Source organism: Pelodiscus sinensis, chromosome 13 (assembly GCF_049634645.1).
Source record: "Pelodiscus sinensis isolate JC-2024 chromosome 13, ASM4963464v1, whole genome shotgun sequence".
Lineage (NCBI taxonomy): Eukaryota > Metazoa > Chordata > Testudines > Trionychidae > Pelodiscus > Pelodiscus sinensis.
Window position 1 is genome coordinate 15,220,549 of NC_134723.1, and position 16,125 is coordinate 15,236,673.

At 44.1% G+C, this 16,125-nt stretch overlaps 1 protein-coding gene across 2 annotated transcripts in view; it reads right to left on the reverse strand.

The window, feature by feature from the left end:
* LOC102458339 (uncharacterized) overlaps nucleotides 1–6,687 on the reverse strand; it is a 29,984-nt gene extending 23,297 nt beyond the window's left edge. For both annotated transcript variants that reach the window (XM_075940761.1, XM_025180808.2), the window contains exons 1-2: nucleotides 6,541–6,687; nucleotides 3,196–3,301 (exon numbers count right to left, since the gene is read on the reverse strand). In XM_075940761.1, the coding sequence (XP_075796876.1) occupies nucleotides 3,196–3,301; nucleotides 6,541–6,613 (179 nt within the window). In that variant the 5' untranslated portion in view covers nucleotides 6,614–6,687. The remainder of the gene's footprint in view (nucleotides 1–3,195; nucleotides 3,302–6,540) is intronic.
* Nucleotides 6,688–16,125: the final 9,438 nt, after the last annotated feature.

Consider the following 16,125-nt stretch of genomic DNA (forward strand, 5'->3'; position numbering starts at 1 on the left):
GCTAGCAGACCCTGCACCTGGCACGGCACAGAGCCACCCACCCGATGCCCCCCAGCCCACCCCCTCTTGCCGGGACCAGGCTGGCGGCTCCCGGGAGCTTGCCCTGGACCGCAAGAGGCGGGCACCTTCCTGGGCTAGTGCGGACATCGTGGACCTCGTCCACGATCTCCGCACTAGGCACAGGAAAGTGGCCGTCTAGGGCAGGAGAGCTGCCAGCCTGGCCACCCAGGAGCAGGTGTGCATGAAAATCAAGGGGGTCCACTGAGACCCCCGACACTGAGCCCTGAGCTTACAATGGCCGTACTGGGTCAGACCAAAGGTCCATCTAGCCCAGTAGCCTGTCTGCCAACAGCGGCCAACCCTAGGGACCCTGGAGGGGATGGACCGAAGACAATGACCAAGCCATTTGTCTCATGCCATCCCTCTCCAGCCTTCCACAAACTTTGGGCAGGGACACCACTCCTACCCTCTGGCTAATAGGACTCCATGGACCCAACCTCCATGACTTGATCTCACGTCCCTTTAAACTCTGTTCTAGTTGTAGCCTTCACAGCCTCCTGCAGCAAGGAGTTCCACAGGTTAACTATTTGCTTTGTCAAGAACAACTTTCTCTTACTAGGTTGAAGCCTGCTACCCATTCCTTTCCTTTGGTGTCCTCTAGTCCTTCTTTATGGGAACTCAGGAAGAACTTTTCTGAATGCACCCTCTCCACCCAACCCCTGCTTTTAGAGACCTCTATCCTGTCCCCCCTCCGTCTCCTCTTTTCTAAGCTGAACAGTCCCAGTCTCTGTAGCCTCTCTTCATCTGGGACCTGTTCCCAACCCCTGATCATGTTAGTTGCCCTCCCCTCCCCCAGCCTTTCTCTTCCCCTCTCCCACCTCCTTTTCCCAGTCTCCCCCAGTTTTTTTTCAATAAAGACAGAGTCAATGTTGGAAGAAACGTTATCTTTATTTTGTACATCAATAAGAAGGGGGGCTAAGGAAGGGTAAGTGGAAGGAGGTGAGGGAGGAATGGGGTACGAGCCCCCGATGGGGAGGACTGGGCTGGCTCTGCGGGCTTCTGGGGGTGGAAGCTCTCCTGCAGCCCCCCAATTACTCCCTCTCCCCAGATGGCAGCCTGCGGCAAGTGCAGCCGGGCTGATGGCCGAGTGGTGTGATGTGCCCAGTGTGGGCACTCAGGGCACTCCAAGCCAGAACTTCTTTGCAAGCGGGGCACCCCTGAGAACTGTCTGTCCGGGGTGGGGGTCGGGACCCTTTAAGCGCAGCCCTCGGCTAGCCTGAGACAGCATCTCCATGCTCTAAGTCCTCCTTTTATGCCCTGCCGGCACTGCTTCCGGCCATCCTTAAGCCCTGTTCAGAGTCCACTCAATGTAGACTTGCTAGTTCGAACTAGCAAAACGCTAGTTCGAACTAGTTTTTAGTTCTAGATGCGTTAGTTCGAACTAGCTTAGTTCGAATTAACTAATTCGAACTAAGTTAGTTCGAACTAGCGCTGTAGTGTAGACGTACCCTTATTGAGTAAAGGTCATCAGGAATCCAGAGATCCATAACTTTTATGAAGCATTACCTATCTTAAATTTCATATCGCTATCACTGTCAGATCTGTGTACTTTCCATGTACAATCAATTGTAACAGCAAAGTCCCTAGTGGTCTTTATGGAGTCTTTGGCTCGTCTGCCTTCTCAGGGTAAAAACGCTGCTTGGGGTAGGGCGGCTTTTTACAATTTTTAAAATTAATTTACTTTTATTTTTAAAGCTTTTTTCTTGCAGGGTTTTATTTGCTACTTGCATTTTTTTTCAGTAGGAACTGTGTCAGTGTAATGACTGTCCTGCTTGTGGTTGTGCTTTTAAAGATTTTGCAGCATTTTCTAATGAGAGTCAGCCTCTGAATTTGCCTAATGCATCTGGAAGTTTGTTCCATAGTTGGATTCCCTCCACTGAGAATGCTTTGCTTATCCATACTTTTTAAAGTACATCTGTATTTTTCATTATAAATATCATTTTTCACCATATAGTATATTAGATGCAGTGTTGTTGCAGCCATGTTGGTCGCAAGCCATTAGAGAGACAAGGTGAGTGATGTTATATCTTTTGTAGCCCAAGGTCCAGTGTTAGGTGACCATATTTGAACTTTCAAAAGAGAGGACACCTGGTGCCTGTCAGTGCTGCTGTGGCGGTGGCTGCTCCATTTGCACAGGAGGCCGGGCTTGGGAGCCGGCAAACTCGTTGCCACACACACCAAGCTTGGGGCTCTGGCCACCGCCTTGCTGCTGCTGGGGCTGCTGCTGCCCCCACTGGCTCTTATGGTGCGAGGGGACACCACATGCCCGGGCTGCTGCGGAACCAGGAGGAGAGAGTGGGGGGCCAGGGAGGCTGCTGGCTGGGGCCCATCCTGGGGCATGAAGTTAAAGGCACCAAGGGGAGAAGTGGCATGGCTAGAAAAGGAACCCAGGAATCCTGCTTCCCTGAATCCCTTCCTTTCCCTTGCCCGCCTCACCAAGCACCAGCTCCCAGTCTTTACAGAGCTGAGGCTGGAATCCCCAAATCTAACCAACAGACCCGCTGCCCACCTACAGGAAAGGAAAGAAGCCAGAAGTTCTAACACCCAGTTCCTTGCTCTAACCCAGAACCAGCCACTACCCAACCCCCCCTTCTCTAACCCACCCCTCCCTCCAGAACCAGGCACCCCCAATCCCCCCTGCTCTAACCCATTGCCCCACCCCTCCCCCAGAGCCAGGCACCCCCAGCCCTCCTGCTCCAGAACCAGGGACATAACCTAGCAGAGTGGAGGGTAACATGGTGACTCCATGGGAGAAGCCATTCCCCCCACAATTGGATCTGCCCTGGATCTCACTGGAGCTGAGGCCACACTTTTCCTGCCAGGTGCTGTTTTTTAATACTCACTAAGAAAAAAAAAGCATCATATATTCTGGCTCAAGCTTGAAAAAAATTCTCCTTTGGATTGACATAAAACAAAATATATTTGAGACAATTATTAGCAAAAGAAAACTGAGAATTATAATGGCATATATAAAGTTTATGGATTACCAATATTAATAGCAATGTTAGAACCTGAATCTGATCCAAAAGAAGACAGGGGTTCACCTTCATGGATCACATTACAGGGTCATCATTTACTTTATAACAATAATATATTGTAGATGCCTCATTAACATAATACAACCAAAATACTTACTTGCAATAAGGTTTGCTGTCTTTACATCCGCAAGCAACATCATTTGGGCAGAAGCCTTCTGTATTATCCAAGCAATTATCAAAGTCAGCAATGCCAGCGCAATTGGCTGTAAATTAAAAGACAAAACACAACCAACACTTCAAATGTAAGGTAATGCAGATTAGCATGCTGTATATTTGCATCAGGAATTAAGAATTTAAATGAAATAAGCTTTAATGTAAAAATCTTCCCTCCCAGTGAATAAAAATTACTATTTGACAGTGTGGAATCACTTTGAAGTCTCATTATTTCCTCCTTTGAAACAGGAAGTCTTACCTCCACAAGTTATTTTATTCTGAATCTGTACCCTACCTTCTCATTCATTCTCCACTTGTCAGGAAATCATACCCGTCATAGGTAGGCATTATGATTTAATAGCTGAGAATTGCCATATTTAAATTTATCTCAACATGATGATTTAAACCTTGTTAGACACCAGAAATCATGAGGCCTGCAAAATCTGTCAGAGGATCAGATTTTTCCCTTTATTTCAGAATACTTTTAGCATACTAAATACTAAATTACAATAGCATACTAAATACATCTAAGTATAAAGCCAATGGCAGGAAGTGATGTCACAATGAGACTGGCTACTTCGTGTATGCAAAAGATTGCAGAAGTAATGGTGCCACATGGAGTCAACCCCATTGCCACACTGGTGCCTCCTCTTGGTCATTCTGGAGATTAGCCATAGACTTATCCCCAGGTCCATTGTCTACAGCCTGGCACTTTGTTTCTGTTCCAGCCCATGGCTCCTCTTTTTGAATAGCTTTCTGACTATTTCATCATCCAGGTTTCCTTCAGTATTTGTCCCTTCTGGAGGGGAGAGGAGGTATCTCTATCCAACAGTCTAGCCAATTCCCCCATGGTGAGTGGGGAAGGACCGAGGCCCACCTACTATTCTGGGCTCCAGCCCAGAGACCTGCAAATTGCAGCAGTGACGTAGTGAGGGTGTTACTCGCCCAGGGGGCCAAAGGAAAAACTGAGCTTAACTGCACAGCAGGGGCAGCAGTGGCTCCCGAGCCAGGGGCACTAGGCTCCTGGGCAGGCCTTTGAAGTGCCTGCTCCCGCCTCCCAGCCCTGCCTCAGCGGCTTGTCTGCATGGAGCAAGTGTCCCAGCAGCTAAATTGGCGCCTCTCCCTTAGCGTAGCACCCGGGGGCAACTGTCCCTCCTGCCCCCATCTCATTGTACCACTGAATAGCAGCCTCCTGCTGCTGTTCTGTAACATCTGTCAATGCTACTATATTTCCATGGGCAACTTCCCCATTCCCTCAGCACCTTCTTTGCCCTTGCCTCAGAGCACTCAGCTGCTCAGTCCCTCTCACACGTTCCTGGTGCCTGCTAGAAGCTGCTCTCTCCATGGTGCTTGGATCCCTCAGCTTCCAGGGACACAGTCCCTATTCCCTGGGATCCCAGCAGCAACTGACTCTATTCTGCAGCACCTTTTTATCTGAGCTTTCCAGACCTGATGCTCAGTTTGGCTGTATTTCATGCAGCATTACTAGGCCACTCGGAAGACTCATCTCCATGGCTACTACTAGGGTAGGGTAGTACTCCACAATCTACAGAGTGCACCAAATTTTGAAATAAATTGCTCTTCCGAAACGACCCTTAATCCTTGTGGAACAAGGTTTACAGGGATGTCAGAATAGCAAACCTATTATATTTTGAAATAATGGGTATGTTTCAAAGACATGGAATAGCTATTTTGGGATACCAGAAGTATTCTGCAACAGTGTAGCAGTGTGGACATACCTTGTCTTTAAGGTGCCACAGGATGATGTTTTTGCAGACTAACTAAGACTTGTAGTGAAGACAAACTCTGAGATTCTAGACTCCAGGGAGGCAATAAAAACATTTATCTCATTGCTTTAGGAGAATAAAGAGGAAATTAAGATAGAGGGATATAAGATATCATGGGGAGAGGCAAAAAGGGAGGTCCCTCATCAAAGTACAAGTCTTCCATCAGACCAGAAATTTATTACCAAAGATCTAATTTGGGAGCATTTAAATGACAAGTAGAAGATTTAATCTGTTTCTACAGCAAACTTATATTAGCTGACAGAGCACAAATAGAAGCAACTGCTAGAGAACAACAAAGAACAACAACGAAAGAAAGATTGTGTTTTAGAGATTCCATGAGAACATATTAAGGGAGTTAAACAAAACAAAACAAACCAAACCAAACTGATTTCAATTCCATTAGCATGTAGATAGATGTGGCTGGATTCCCTTTACAATCAAATATATGCTTAAGCAATTTGCTGGATTAGGTATCATAGTATTGAGCATCTTGTAGGACTCGGATCAACATCATTCCCTTAAGTACAAGATCTGTACCTAACTAAAATAGTAACTTCCTTTTGAGAGGCAGGATAATTAAATAGCATGGGTACGCCATTGCTTCCTTTAAGGGTAAAAGAAGCTTAGATCACAGCTGTCTTTACCAGGAAACTAAAAACTGTAGCTGCTTTATACCACTTGCTCTTTAGGAAGCAACTCATTAACATTTTGTACCAATAATGAATGGAAATAATTATTTTAATTAAAAATAATTGCCTGTTAAAGCGTTTCTTTCCAACACTCTACACATTAAAGGAACTCTAAAATGCACACATCACTTAGTTGCTCATTCTTAGTAAACTTTATAAATAAGATTGGTCAAGTTAAAATGATCTGATTCACAGGAAAAACAACAGCTCAATTGTAATGCACCTAACTGTACATTTTGTAAACAAGCAGAGAAACAGCAAGCAAAGTGGAGTAAGGCTATTTCTACATTACAGACCTTACAGTGACACAGATGTACTGCTGCCGCTGTAAGATCTCCTGGGTAGCCACTCTCCCACCAGCTTAATAAAACCAACCCTAACGAGCGGCAGTAGTTATTTCAGTGAGACAGCATCTCCTGCCAACATAGCATTGTTTGTGCCAGTTCTTCTATTGGTGAATTTTTTGTCAGTCGGGTGTGGTTTTTTCACACTCAGGATTGACAAAAGTTTTACCAACAAAAGGGTTATGGTAGGCATATTGTTAGGTAGTCTTATGTCTCACATACCTACTTTTTTAAATAGATTATCATCATCTTGGCATTAAAGAATTAAAAAAGCATAGAATGTCTAATAATAGCATATCCACATTGTTAGTTATTATAAAAGCATCTTTGCTTTTCCCCATTTCAACATCTTTTCTATCTACCACAAGAGAAAAATGTTGACCTTCGGGACAAAGTTTGAATAGGTAAAAAGGACTTTACTTTAAAACATAATTTTTCTGCACTGCAAACAAACCCAAGTATTTCTTACGTTCTGAAGCCTGTTCAGTCAGCAAAACACTCGACAGTAACACAATAAAAGGTAAGTAGATGAACTTGGACATTGTGAAGCCGTCACAGTAAGAGACGATTCAAAATCTTTTCCTAGATTTGTTAAACAGCTGTTAACAGTAACAGTTATTACTTCTGCTTTTGTCATAGCAGATCAAAGATCGTGGATTTTGAACTTGGTTTACAGCATCATACCCTGTAAATTACTAATTAACATGTCTCTAATAACTTACTAGCATTTTCTCTACATAAAAATCATCTATACTAAATATATGTATAAAAATCTCCACTACTAACTTCTTTCTTTCTGAACTCTTGTACTTATATATAAAAAATGGTATTAGTGGCAAAAGGGTAAAAGAGATTCAATATAAACACTTATTTGTTTAGCTTGGTTTTTTTTAATGCAGCCTTTCACAACAATTTAATTTTATGAAATACTGAGGGCTCCCTGTAGTTATGTATGTGAAATTTAATGGTCTGTGATATGCAGGAGGGCAGAGTAGATAATATAATGGTCCCTTCTGGCTTTCAGCACTATGTAATCTATGAAACTGACCCTTATTAATACATGAATATAAAGCATTTCATTAGTAAACATTTTAAAAATGAACAAAAACATGCATAATGACTATAGCAAAAAATCTTCCTTTCTCCTATTTAGCACAATTGCTGTGTAAGGCAAGATCTACATTATAGGGGTTTTTTTCAGAAAAAGTTACGCAAATGGCGCTTTGCAATTTGTATAGCTTTTTCCGATTGCTTTTCTGGAAGAGGCTTTTCCGCCATTTGGTGGAAAAGCCTCCTTTTTTGGAGGAGCCTTTATTCCTCATAGAATGAGGCATACAGGGCTCCCCAAAAGAGCACGTTTGCTCTTCCACAAAAAAAAGCAGAAGAGCAAACATATTCCTTGGATGCGGCAGAGTTTTTCCGGGATACTGGAGGTATTCCAGATAAACCCTGCAGTGTAGACATACTCTACGACAAGATGTTAGACCAGGACTGAATCCTGTTTATTGGAACACAGATTCTACAGCTGCACCGTATCTGTATCACTGTGTATTAACCAAGTCAAATGCAAACAGATGGAACAACAACTGTTTTATTTAACAAAATACTAAACTTAGAAAGCAAGCATAAAATCCTGTTGTCACACAAGATACCTGATGTGTGGACAGAACCCAAAATAGGAATAGTCTAAAAAGTCCAACTGCTGTCTCAATGTCCGGAGAAGAAAGGTAGGTGAATGTCTTCAGGCTGAGGAAAGGGAACAAGCAGAGATGGGACAGAGTTGCAGAGATCCAGGTAGGTGGACAGTCTTTTTGCTTCTGGTCTTCTTTCTTCCTTTCTTCTATACTTGACACGCTGTCCTGCATGTGCTATGCAGACTGGAGGACAAGATAGTACGTATGAATGTGTGTATGACTTGCCCTGCTGCAAACTCCTAACTAAAAACAAATCCAGTGAAACTGGATTTCTGCACCACAAAAGGCTGTTAGCAAACAGGCTAGCTTTCTGCTCCCGATGGCCTACTAAGCCAAACAGCCTGCTAGCTGTCACTCTAGCACCACTGGGTTGTGCCGATGACATACATACAGAGAGCCCTTAGGGGCGGGTGAACACCCCTTGTGAATTCCCTGGTTACTGGGCAGGCTAGAGTCATGTGACCCATTTTCCCCTCCTTTTCTCTTTCCCACCTTTCTTCTCCCCCTTCCCTCCCTCCTTTCTGACAGGAGATGGTGACCAGAAGATTTGCTGCCATCTTAAAAAGGAAATCAACATGGAGGATATACAAAAACAAAAAACAAAAAACACCTAGTGCCCCACCCCCAACATATCCCCTCCTTGGTAACCTGGTACCTTGGTACCATAGTTGCCACATTAATCTTTTCACAGGAGGAGGTGCATATCTGCTAAAATTAACTACACTCCTGATTTTCACCTTTATCCAACTAATTATTAAATCATGGCTATAATGATTACAAACTGAATAATTAAGATAATAACAAGCAGGTATAATAAGATGTATCATGAAATGCTCATCTCTGTAGGGCTGGCAAATAAAGATTCCCACCAATGGGCAAATTTAGAGGATTGGAGCACTCTTTTTAGGATTTTCTCAGTTTCAGTGGTGGAGTGATGCACCTTTGTCATTGTGGCACGTCCATGCTTTACAAGGTCCCGAATATGCCACTTCAATTATAGATGCTTCGCCTTTATTAAGGTTAGATGCCATTACTATATGCAACCAAGAAATCTCTCTCATTTGGAATTGGTTATAGCCAACAATCACTGTGTATGCATCAGAAGTACTTGTAATCAGTTCATTATTAATTTCTTTTACCCTATTGTTAATGATCCTCCCATTAATTTGTGCCTATGCTTTATGCTATTCCTGGAAGGTTATGATGTTTAAGCTTATTTCAGAGAAGTTGAATACCAAGGATAGAAGGCTCGCTTATGATTTATATGACCATATAGAACCCATGAATTTGGGACTAACCTGAAGCCAGCCTTGTTACTAACAGCCTTTTGTGGTGCAGAAATCCAGTTTCACAGCTGCAATGACTGCTAGCACAGGGTTTATTTGTTTTTAGTTAGGAATCTGCAGCAGGGCCAGTCATGCGCACATGCATATGTGTCATCTTGTCCTCCGGTCTCCACACCACACTCAGGACAGTGTTTCAAGTATAGAAGAAAGGAAGAAAGAAGACCATCATGCACTTTAGATCCCCCTTAACAATCACTGGACCTATATGGTTAACATATGGCTTTGGAATAACTTGTATCTGGATATGATGTTTGGACCCAAACACTCCTATCAAGGTCCAAACTCCTGAATCAGTACTCGCTATAGAAATATTGAACTGTCCACACAACTTGTTTTGGATATAGATGGTAGATATATAGATGCTGTGGTCCTGGGGCTTCATGGGACCATGACCAACCCTGCATATCCTGTCATGCAACTGTGGTTATATACCTGTGCCCCTCCCACCGGGGCAGTGAGGCCTAATGGCCAAAGTCTCTAGGAAATGTCCCTCTCACCAAGGCAGTGAGGCCTAGCAGCTGGAGTCTCTAATAAACAAGTGCTGGCCCCCCAGCTTGGGGACTGAGGAGATGGTAGGGGGAGCCGGGCCCTCCCCTGCTCCACTGGATCCCAGCCCAGTGCCTTATTAGCAGTGGCGGGGTCCACTGCTCTCTCAGCAGAGATCCCACCCACAATGTGCTGAGAGCCACAGGCTACAATATCTTGCCCTGGGCTACTTCCCACAAGTCTCTGTTGGCTTCCTTTCAGGGTCTTTCCTCCATATTCTCTGCTGCTGCATTGATGTCTCATTGGCTGGTTTCCAGAGCTGGTCCTCCTGATTGTTTGCCTGAAGGAGCTGCAGCTCCTTCCTCCTCAGCAGCCAGCCCATACTGAGCCTCTCCCCCGACTTTTATACCTGGGCTGCAGTCTGAGCAGATTCTCCTCATTAGTAGCAGTGGATATCACGATGGCATTGATATAGCTCAAGATGTGCTGCTTGCCTTCCATCAAGTTCACAACCTTGAAACTTGCTTATGGAAGATTGAGGGGGCATTGTGCAGTCCCTGGGGCACATGCGTGAAAGTGTATTGCTGTTGCTGATGTGTAAAAGCAAACTTGTGTCGCGATGAGGGGTGCAATGGGATGGAGAAGAATGCATTAGATAAATCTAATACACTGAAACACCTTGTTTTTGCTGCCATTGCTTCATTTAATTTTGCAACTACTGGGGCCATCGGAGGGGTGACTCTCTTCAGTTCCTATATTCGATGGTTAGGTGCCATGTCTTCCCATCAGATTTAAGGACTGGCCAAACTGGGGAGTTACATGTTGCTACTAATCCTTCTTGTTGAAGAAATATTGTGCTGGTATCTCCAATGCCTTCTTCATCTGCTGCTGGATATCTATATTGTCTCATAGGCCTGAGATCAGCAGCATCCAGTCTGACATCACAAGCTGTCTTCCCACATTGAAGCTTACTCTTGGCAAAGAGTTCCTGATGAGCCAAAGCCACCTGAGCTGCATCAGCTGGCCATTCTGGGATCTGATGCTTTTTGGGAGCCTTGATGGCTATCCTGTGAAAAGCTGGAATAATTTCACGCTGCTCATTACTGACATCCTGGATCAGCTGTCTGTTAGGCAAATTAACAGTCACCTTTAATCTTGACATTACATCGATTCCAAGGATGCCTTGTCCCTTTAAAGAGCAGAGACTGAAGGATACTTGGTGACTATGTTGTTGATGTAACAAATCACTGGCTCAGTGAAAAGGACTATTGATTCCCTTCCACTGAGCCCTCCCAATACTTGTTGTTTATAATTGGAATGTCTTTTGCTTCAGGATTGCTGTCTGTACAAATCAAAGATACTGTGGCACCAGTGTCAATTAACATTCTTTGACTAAAATGTCCAAACTCTTTCTTTATCAACACAGATATTGAGGGTCCTCTCCAGTCATTATTTTCAATTGGTGCCATAGAAGGGAAGGAAGGGGAGTTTGGCCCCATCATAGCAGGTTTGGAGGTTTGCCTTGAAGTTGCTTAGTTCTCTCATGCTGTGCCAGCTTCTGCAACAAATCTTCTGTAGGGAGGTAATCAATAGCTTCCCTGGTTTCATGTTGCAACATCCTTTTCCAAATTTCATTCCGGAAGGTTTTGTGCTCCTTCTAACCAATACAGCAGTTTCTCCTTCCTAAACTCCACTCTGGCCTCTCATGAGGGCATTGTATTTCAGAATAATATTAACCTATAATATTCTGATTAGGGTTATAAAATTGAATAAGGCCCTCATACATTTGCAGGGGGTTGATGGCATCTTCCACTTGCAAGTGCATGGGCAAAGCACTAAATTTCTCACTGGCCATACACTCCCGTATTAGGGCAGAAATGTCCTTTGTTCCCACCAATGGCAGGGCACGTGCGTTGGATGACCAATCCAAAGCTATCTCCCTATTCAGTGGACCAAGGGTCTTGCCCGCTGCTCGAGCTTGTTCAGGTGCATAGGACTTAAACTCTTGACGAGCTTCTGATGGTCTTGTAGACCCTGGGCCATAATTCAGCATTGTGGTGGTAGTTATAGGTGCCATAGGTAAGTTCTTAGTTACAGGAGGACTGGGCTCAGGAAGAGCAGTAGGCTGCTTTCCGTTCCCTGTTTCCCTGCTTTGATATTTTCTGTGGGACACAAGCAGCCCCTCCATCTCTGAATCAGTGGAGCTGGGGAACTGCTGGATTCATCAGAACCCTTGCGTAAGGGATCTCTGCAAGCTGCCCACAGAACCCCCTACTTTGTAGTGACTTAACCCTCAGCTTCCAGATCTCTTTCTGGCAGTCCAAGTGTTCTGCTTCTCCGGCCTGCCTAGACCTGACCTCTTTCATGAGCTCTCAGATTGTTGCCTGAGATTCTTCTTGTATAATGGCAGCTTGGCTAAGCTCTTTATCATGCTTTGCCAGAATATCTGACAGCTTGAAAGCTGTAAGTCTAAGGGTATATCTACACTACAGAGTTTTTTTCAGAAAAACAGTAGTTTAAAAAAAAATCATTTACATCCACATCACGATCTTTCAAAAAAAAAATCAAAAGAACAGAGGGGGTTTTCTGACATTGGTAAACCTCTTTTTATGAGGAAGAAGCCTTTTTCTGAAAGAGTTCTTTGGGAAAATAGCGTGTGTGGATGGAGAAGAGGGAGTTCTTTCTATAGAAGAGGAAAGAGGAAAAAGCACAGGTGCCCTGGTGGCCACTCGGCCCATGCTAATCACAGTTTACATGTGAGATAGCGTCCATTCAAGGTGGACGCTATCTTTCGAAAAAGCAGATCTCTTTTTTGATGTGCTTTGGCATTGTGGACGCTTTCTTTTGGAAGAAAGAAGCTTGAAGTCTAGACATAGCCTAAGCGGCTAACTTGGGCTAGACACCGGCCATTTTGGGCCTCCAGTCCCTCTACTTGACCCTTAATCTTCTCCATTTCAGCTTCCTTTTCCCTGATCACTTTCTTATAATTGAGCTATTGTACTTGTCTGGGATCCACAGAACTCATGGAGCTTCTTAGAGACAATGTACAACCCATAGACCAAAACCCTTTTTTCTGCTTCATGTTAGGAGCAGGCTTCCCCTGGATAAACCTGTCCCAGCACCTTATCAGGGTAGAGTATGCTTCACACTCCTTGAGCAGCCCTCCTGCCCAAGGATTCTTCCCTTTCCCAAATAATTCCACATAAACCACAAGGGAAGTTTTATTCTGTGCCATTAACCACCTGGCTTCTCCAATGGTATGGGTGCACAGGCTGGGCGGGAATCAACTAGCTGGAACATGAGAGCTAGCCCATTTCCTTTAAATAAAGTTACATGAAAATTCCACACCATTTCTAACATCCAAATGGGAGAATGTTTGGAAGCCACTGTTGACCTGACAACAGTGCCATATTAGAGCATTTATTCCTGAGTAAATGGCTTTTTGATCAATGGCCCCCGAGAATCACCTTAGTTTTATAGCAAACTGACATCAAAATGTCTTGATAGATGTAGGTCACAACACTCTGTCAATGTTCAAAATCCTTACAAAATGGAGTGTTTCAGCTGAAAGTCAACCAACTCCACTATCTTAATGAAAAATGCAGACTTTTTTGGTGCCATTGTATCAGGAAAGTAAGATACATGAATGTTTGGCATGCAAATGTTAATTATAAAAAGATATACTAAATACCAAAATCATCTGTTATAAGTTTTTGGGTTTGATATTTTGGATTTTTCTTTTTATCTTTGTTGGGGGAGGTGGCACCAGCTTTTTTTTTTCATGTCCTCCATGTTGATTTTCTCTTTAAGATGGCAGCAAATCTTCTGGTCACCATCTCCTGTGAGAAAGGAGTTGGGGGAGAGAGCAGGAAAGAAGAAAGGTGGGAAAGAGAAAAGGATGGGAAAATGGGTCCTGACTCTAATCTGCCCAGTAACCAGAGGGTTCACAAGGGGTGTTCACCTAAGAGCTCTCTGCGTGCATTTCATCTGCACAACCCAGCTGTGCTAGAGTGACAGCTAGCAGGCTGTTTGGCTTAGTAGGCCATCTGGGGCAGAAAGCTAGCCTGGTTGCTAACAGCCTTTTGTGTGGTGCAGCAATCCAGTTTCACAGCTGTAATGACTGCTAGCACAGGATTTATTTGTTTTTAGTTAGGACTCTGAAGCAGAGCCAGTCATACACACATGCATACATACCATCTTATCCTCCGGTCTGCACACCACATGCAGGACAGCGTGTTAAGTATAAAAGAATGGAAGAAAGAAGACCAGAAGCAAGACTGTCTACCTACCTGGATCTCTGCAACTCTGTCCCATCTCTGCTTGTTCCCTTTCCTCAGCCTGAAGACGTTCACCTACCTGTTTTCTCGGGACATCGAGACAGCAGTTGGACTGTTTAGACTATTCCTATTTTGGGTTCTGGCCTCATGCCAGGTATCTTTTTTGACAACTGGATTTTATGCTTGTTTTCTAAGTTTAGTATTTTGTTAACTAAAACAGTTGTTGTTCCATCTGTTTGCATTTGACTTGGTTAATACACAGTGATACAGATACGGTGCAGCTGTAGAATCTGTGTTCCAATAAGCAGGATTCTGTCCTGGTCTAAGAGTTTTGGCGACCAAGGCAGGACTCCTGGTATTAGTCAAGTCACTGTTTTAGTTTATTGTCCAGCTCTGTCAATTGCTAGCAGCCCAATGCACTGTGTGGGTGGGAAACGGCTGCTGAGGGTGCCAGAGCAGCAACTCTAGGCGGGTGTCCAAGTGTCCGTGCAAGCATTTCCTGGAAGAGTGGTAGTGAACCACCGACTGCCTGTCCAGTGGCAGCTGGGAGGAGTCCTTGGTCTGAGGTACAGAATCTTACCTCACTGATCTAGGAGGGGTGTGTAGTGGAAATGTGGAAGATGATTATGAGGTTGAGGAAATTAGGTGGTGTACCACAATCATTCCTTTTGTGCCTGCATTTTTTTACAGGCCTGGATGCCATTTGTGCTTTTTTCTTCTTATTATTCTTTTGTTATTCTCAAAGAGTGAGCTGTTTGCTCAAGATGGTACAGTGTAGGAATGCACTGTTGACTTTCAACAAGTTCTGGGACAGGTCCCAAGGCCATGCACCTGGTATGGGAGTGCAGGAAGCGTTTGGGTAGATCACATAGCTATCTTTGCTGAATGTTTCCCACCTGATAATGCTAATTCAACGATCTTGTTAGGTTCTCAAAACAAGAGGGATGATTACTGTAGATCTAAAAGTAGATAAGTGCCAGGGATATTCCTAACATTGGAACCTCGGTGTAGATGAAAGCCTCAGAGGGTGCTACGCATTGGCCACTGGGGTCAGTCCCCTGTCCTTCATCAGGGGGATCCCGGCAGCAGAAGGGACGTAGGCATTGCATTTTATTCTGAGATCTGCTTAGGCTTAATAAATATTGTACTTTCTTAATAAGTATTGCATTTTATTTTGAGGTTTGCTTAGGCTTAATAAGCATTGTATTATTTTCTAAGATTTTCTTCATTGTATTTTACTCTAATATTAAGCATTGTATTTTACCCTAATGTTTGCTTAGTAAAAAATAAGAACATAATATAAAAATGGTCATACTGGGACAAACCAAAGGTCCATCCAGCCAGTACCCTGTCTACTGACAGTGGCCAATGCCAGGTGTCCCACAGAGAGGGTATGTCTACACTACCACCCTAGTTCGAACTAGGGTGGTTAATGTAGGCAACCGGAGTTGCAAATGAGGCCCGGGATTTGAATTTCCCGGGCTTCATTTGCATGTTGCCGGGCACTGCCATTTTTAAATGTCCGCTAGTTCGGACTCTGTGCCCGCGGCTACACACGGCATGAACTAGGTAGTTCGGATTAGGCTTCCTATTCCGAGCTACCGGTACACCTCGTTCCATGAGGAGTAATGGTAGTTTGGAATAGGAAGCCTAGTCCGAACTACCTAGTTCGTGCCGCGTGTAGCCGCAGGCATGGAGTCCGAACTAGCGGACATTTAAAAATGGCGGCGACCGGCAACATGCAAATGAAGCCCGGGAAATTCAAATCCTGGGCTTTATTTGCAACTCCGGTTGCCTACATTAACCACCCTAGTTCGAACTAGGGTGGTAGTGTAGACATACCCAGAGTGAATCGAACAGGTAATGATCAAGCGATCTCTGTCCTGCCACCCATCTCCACCCTCTGACTAACAGAGGCTAGGGATACCATTCCTTACCCATACTGACCAATAGCTATTTATGGACTTAATCGCCATGAATTTATCTAGTTCTCTTTTAAACCCTGTTATAGCCCTAGCCTTCACAACCTCCTAAGGCAAGGAGTTCCGCAGATTGACTATGCACTGTGTGAAGAACTTCCTTTTATTTGTTTTAAACCTGCTGCCCATTAGTTTCATTTGGTGGCCTCCAGTTCTTATATTATGGGAACAAGTAAATAACGTTTTCTTATTCACTTTCTCCATACCACTCATGATTTTATATACCTCTATCATATTCCCCCTTAGTCTCCTCTTTTCCAAGCTGAAAAGTC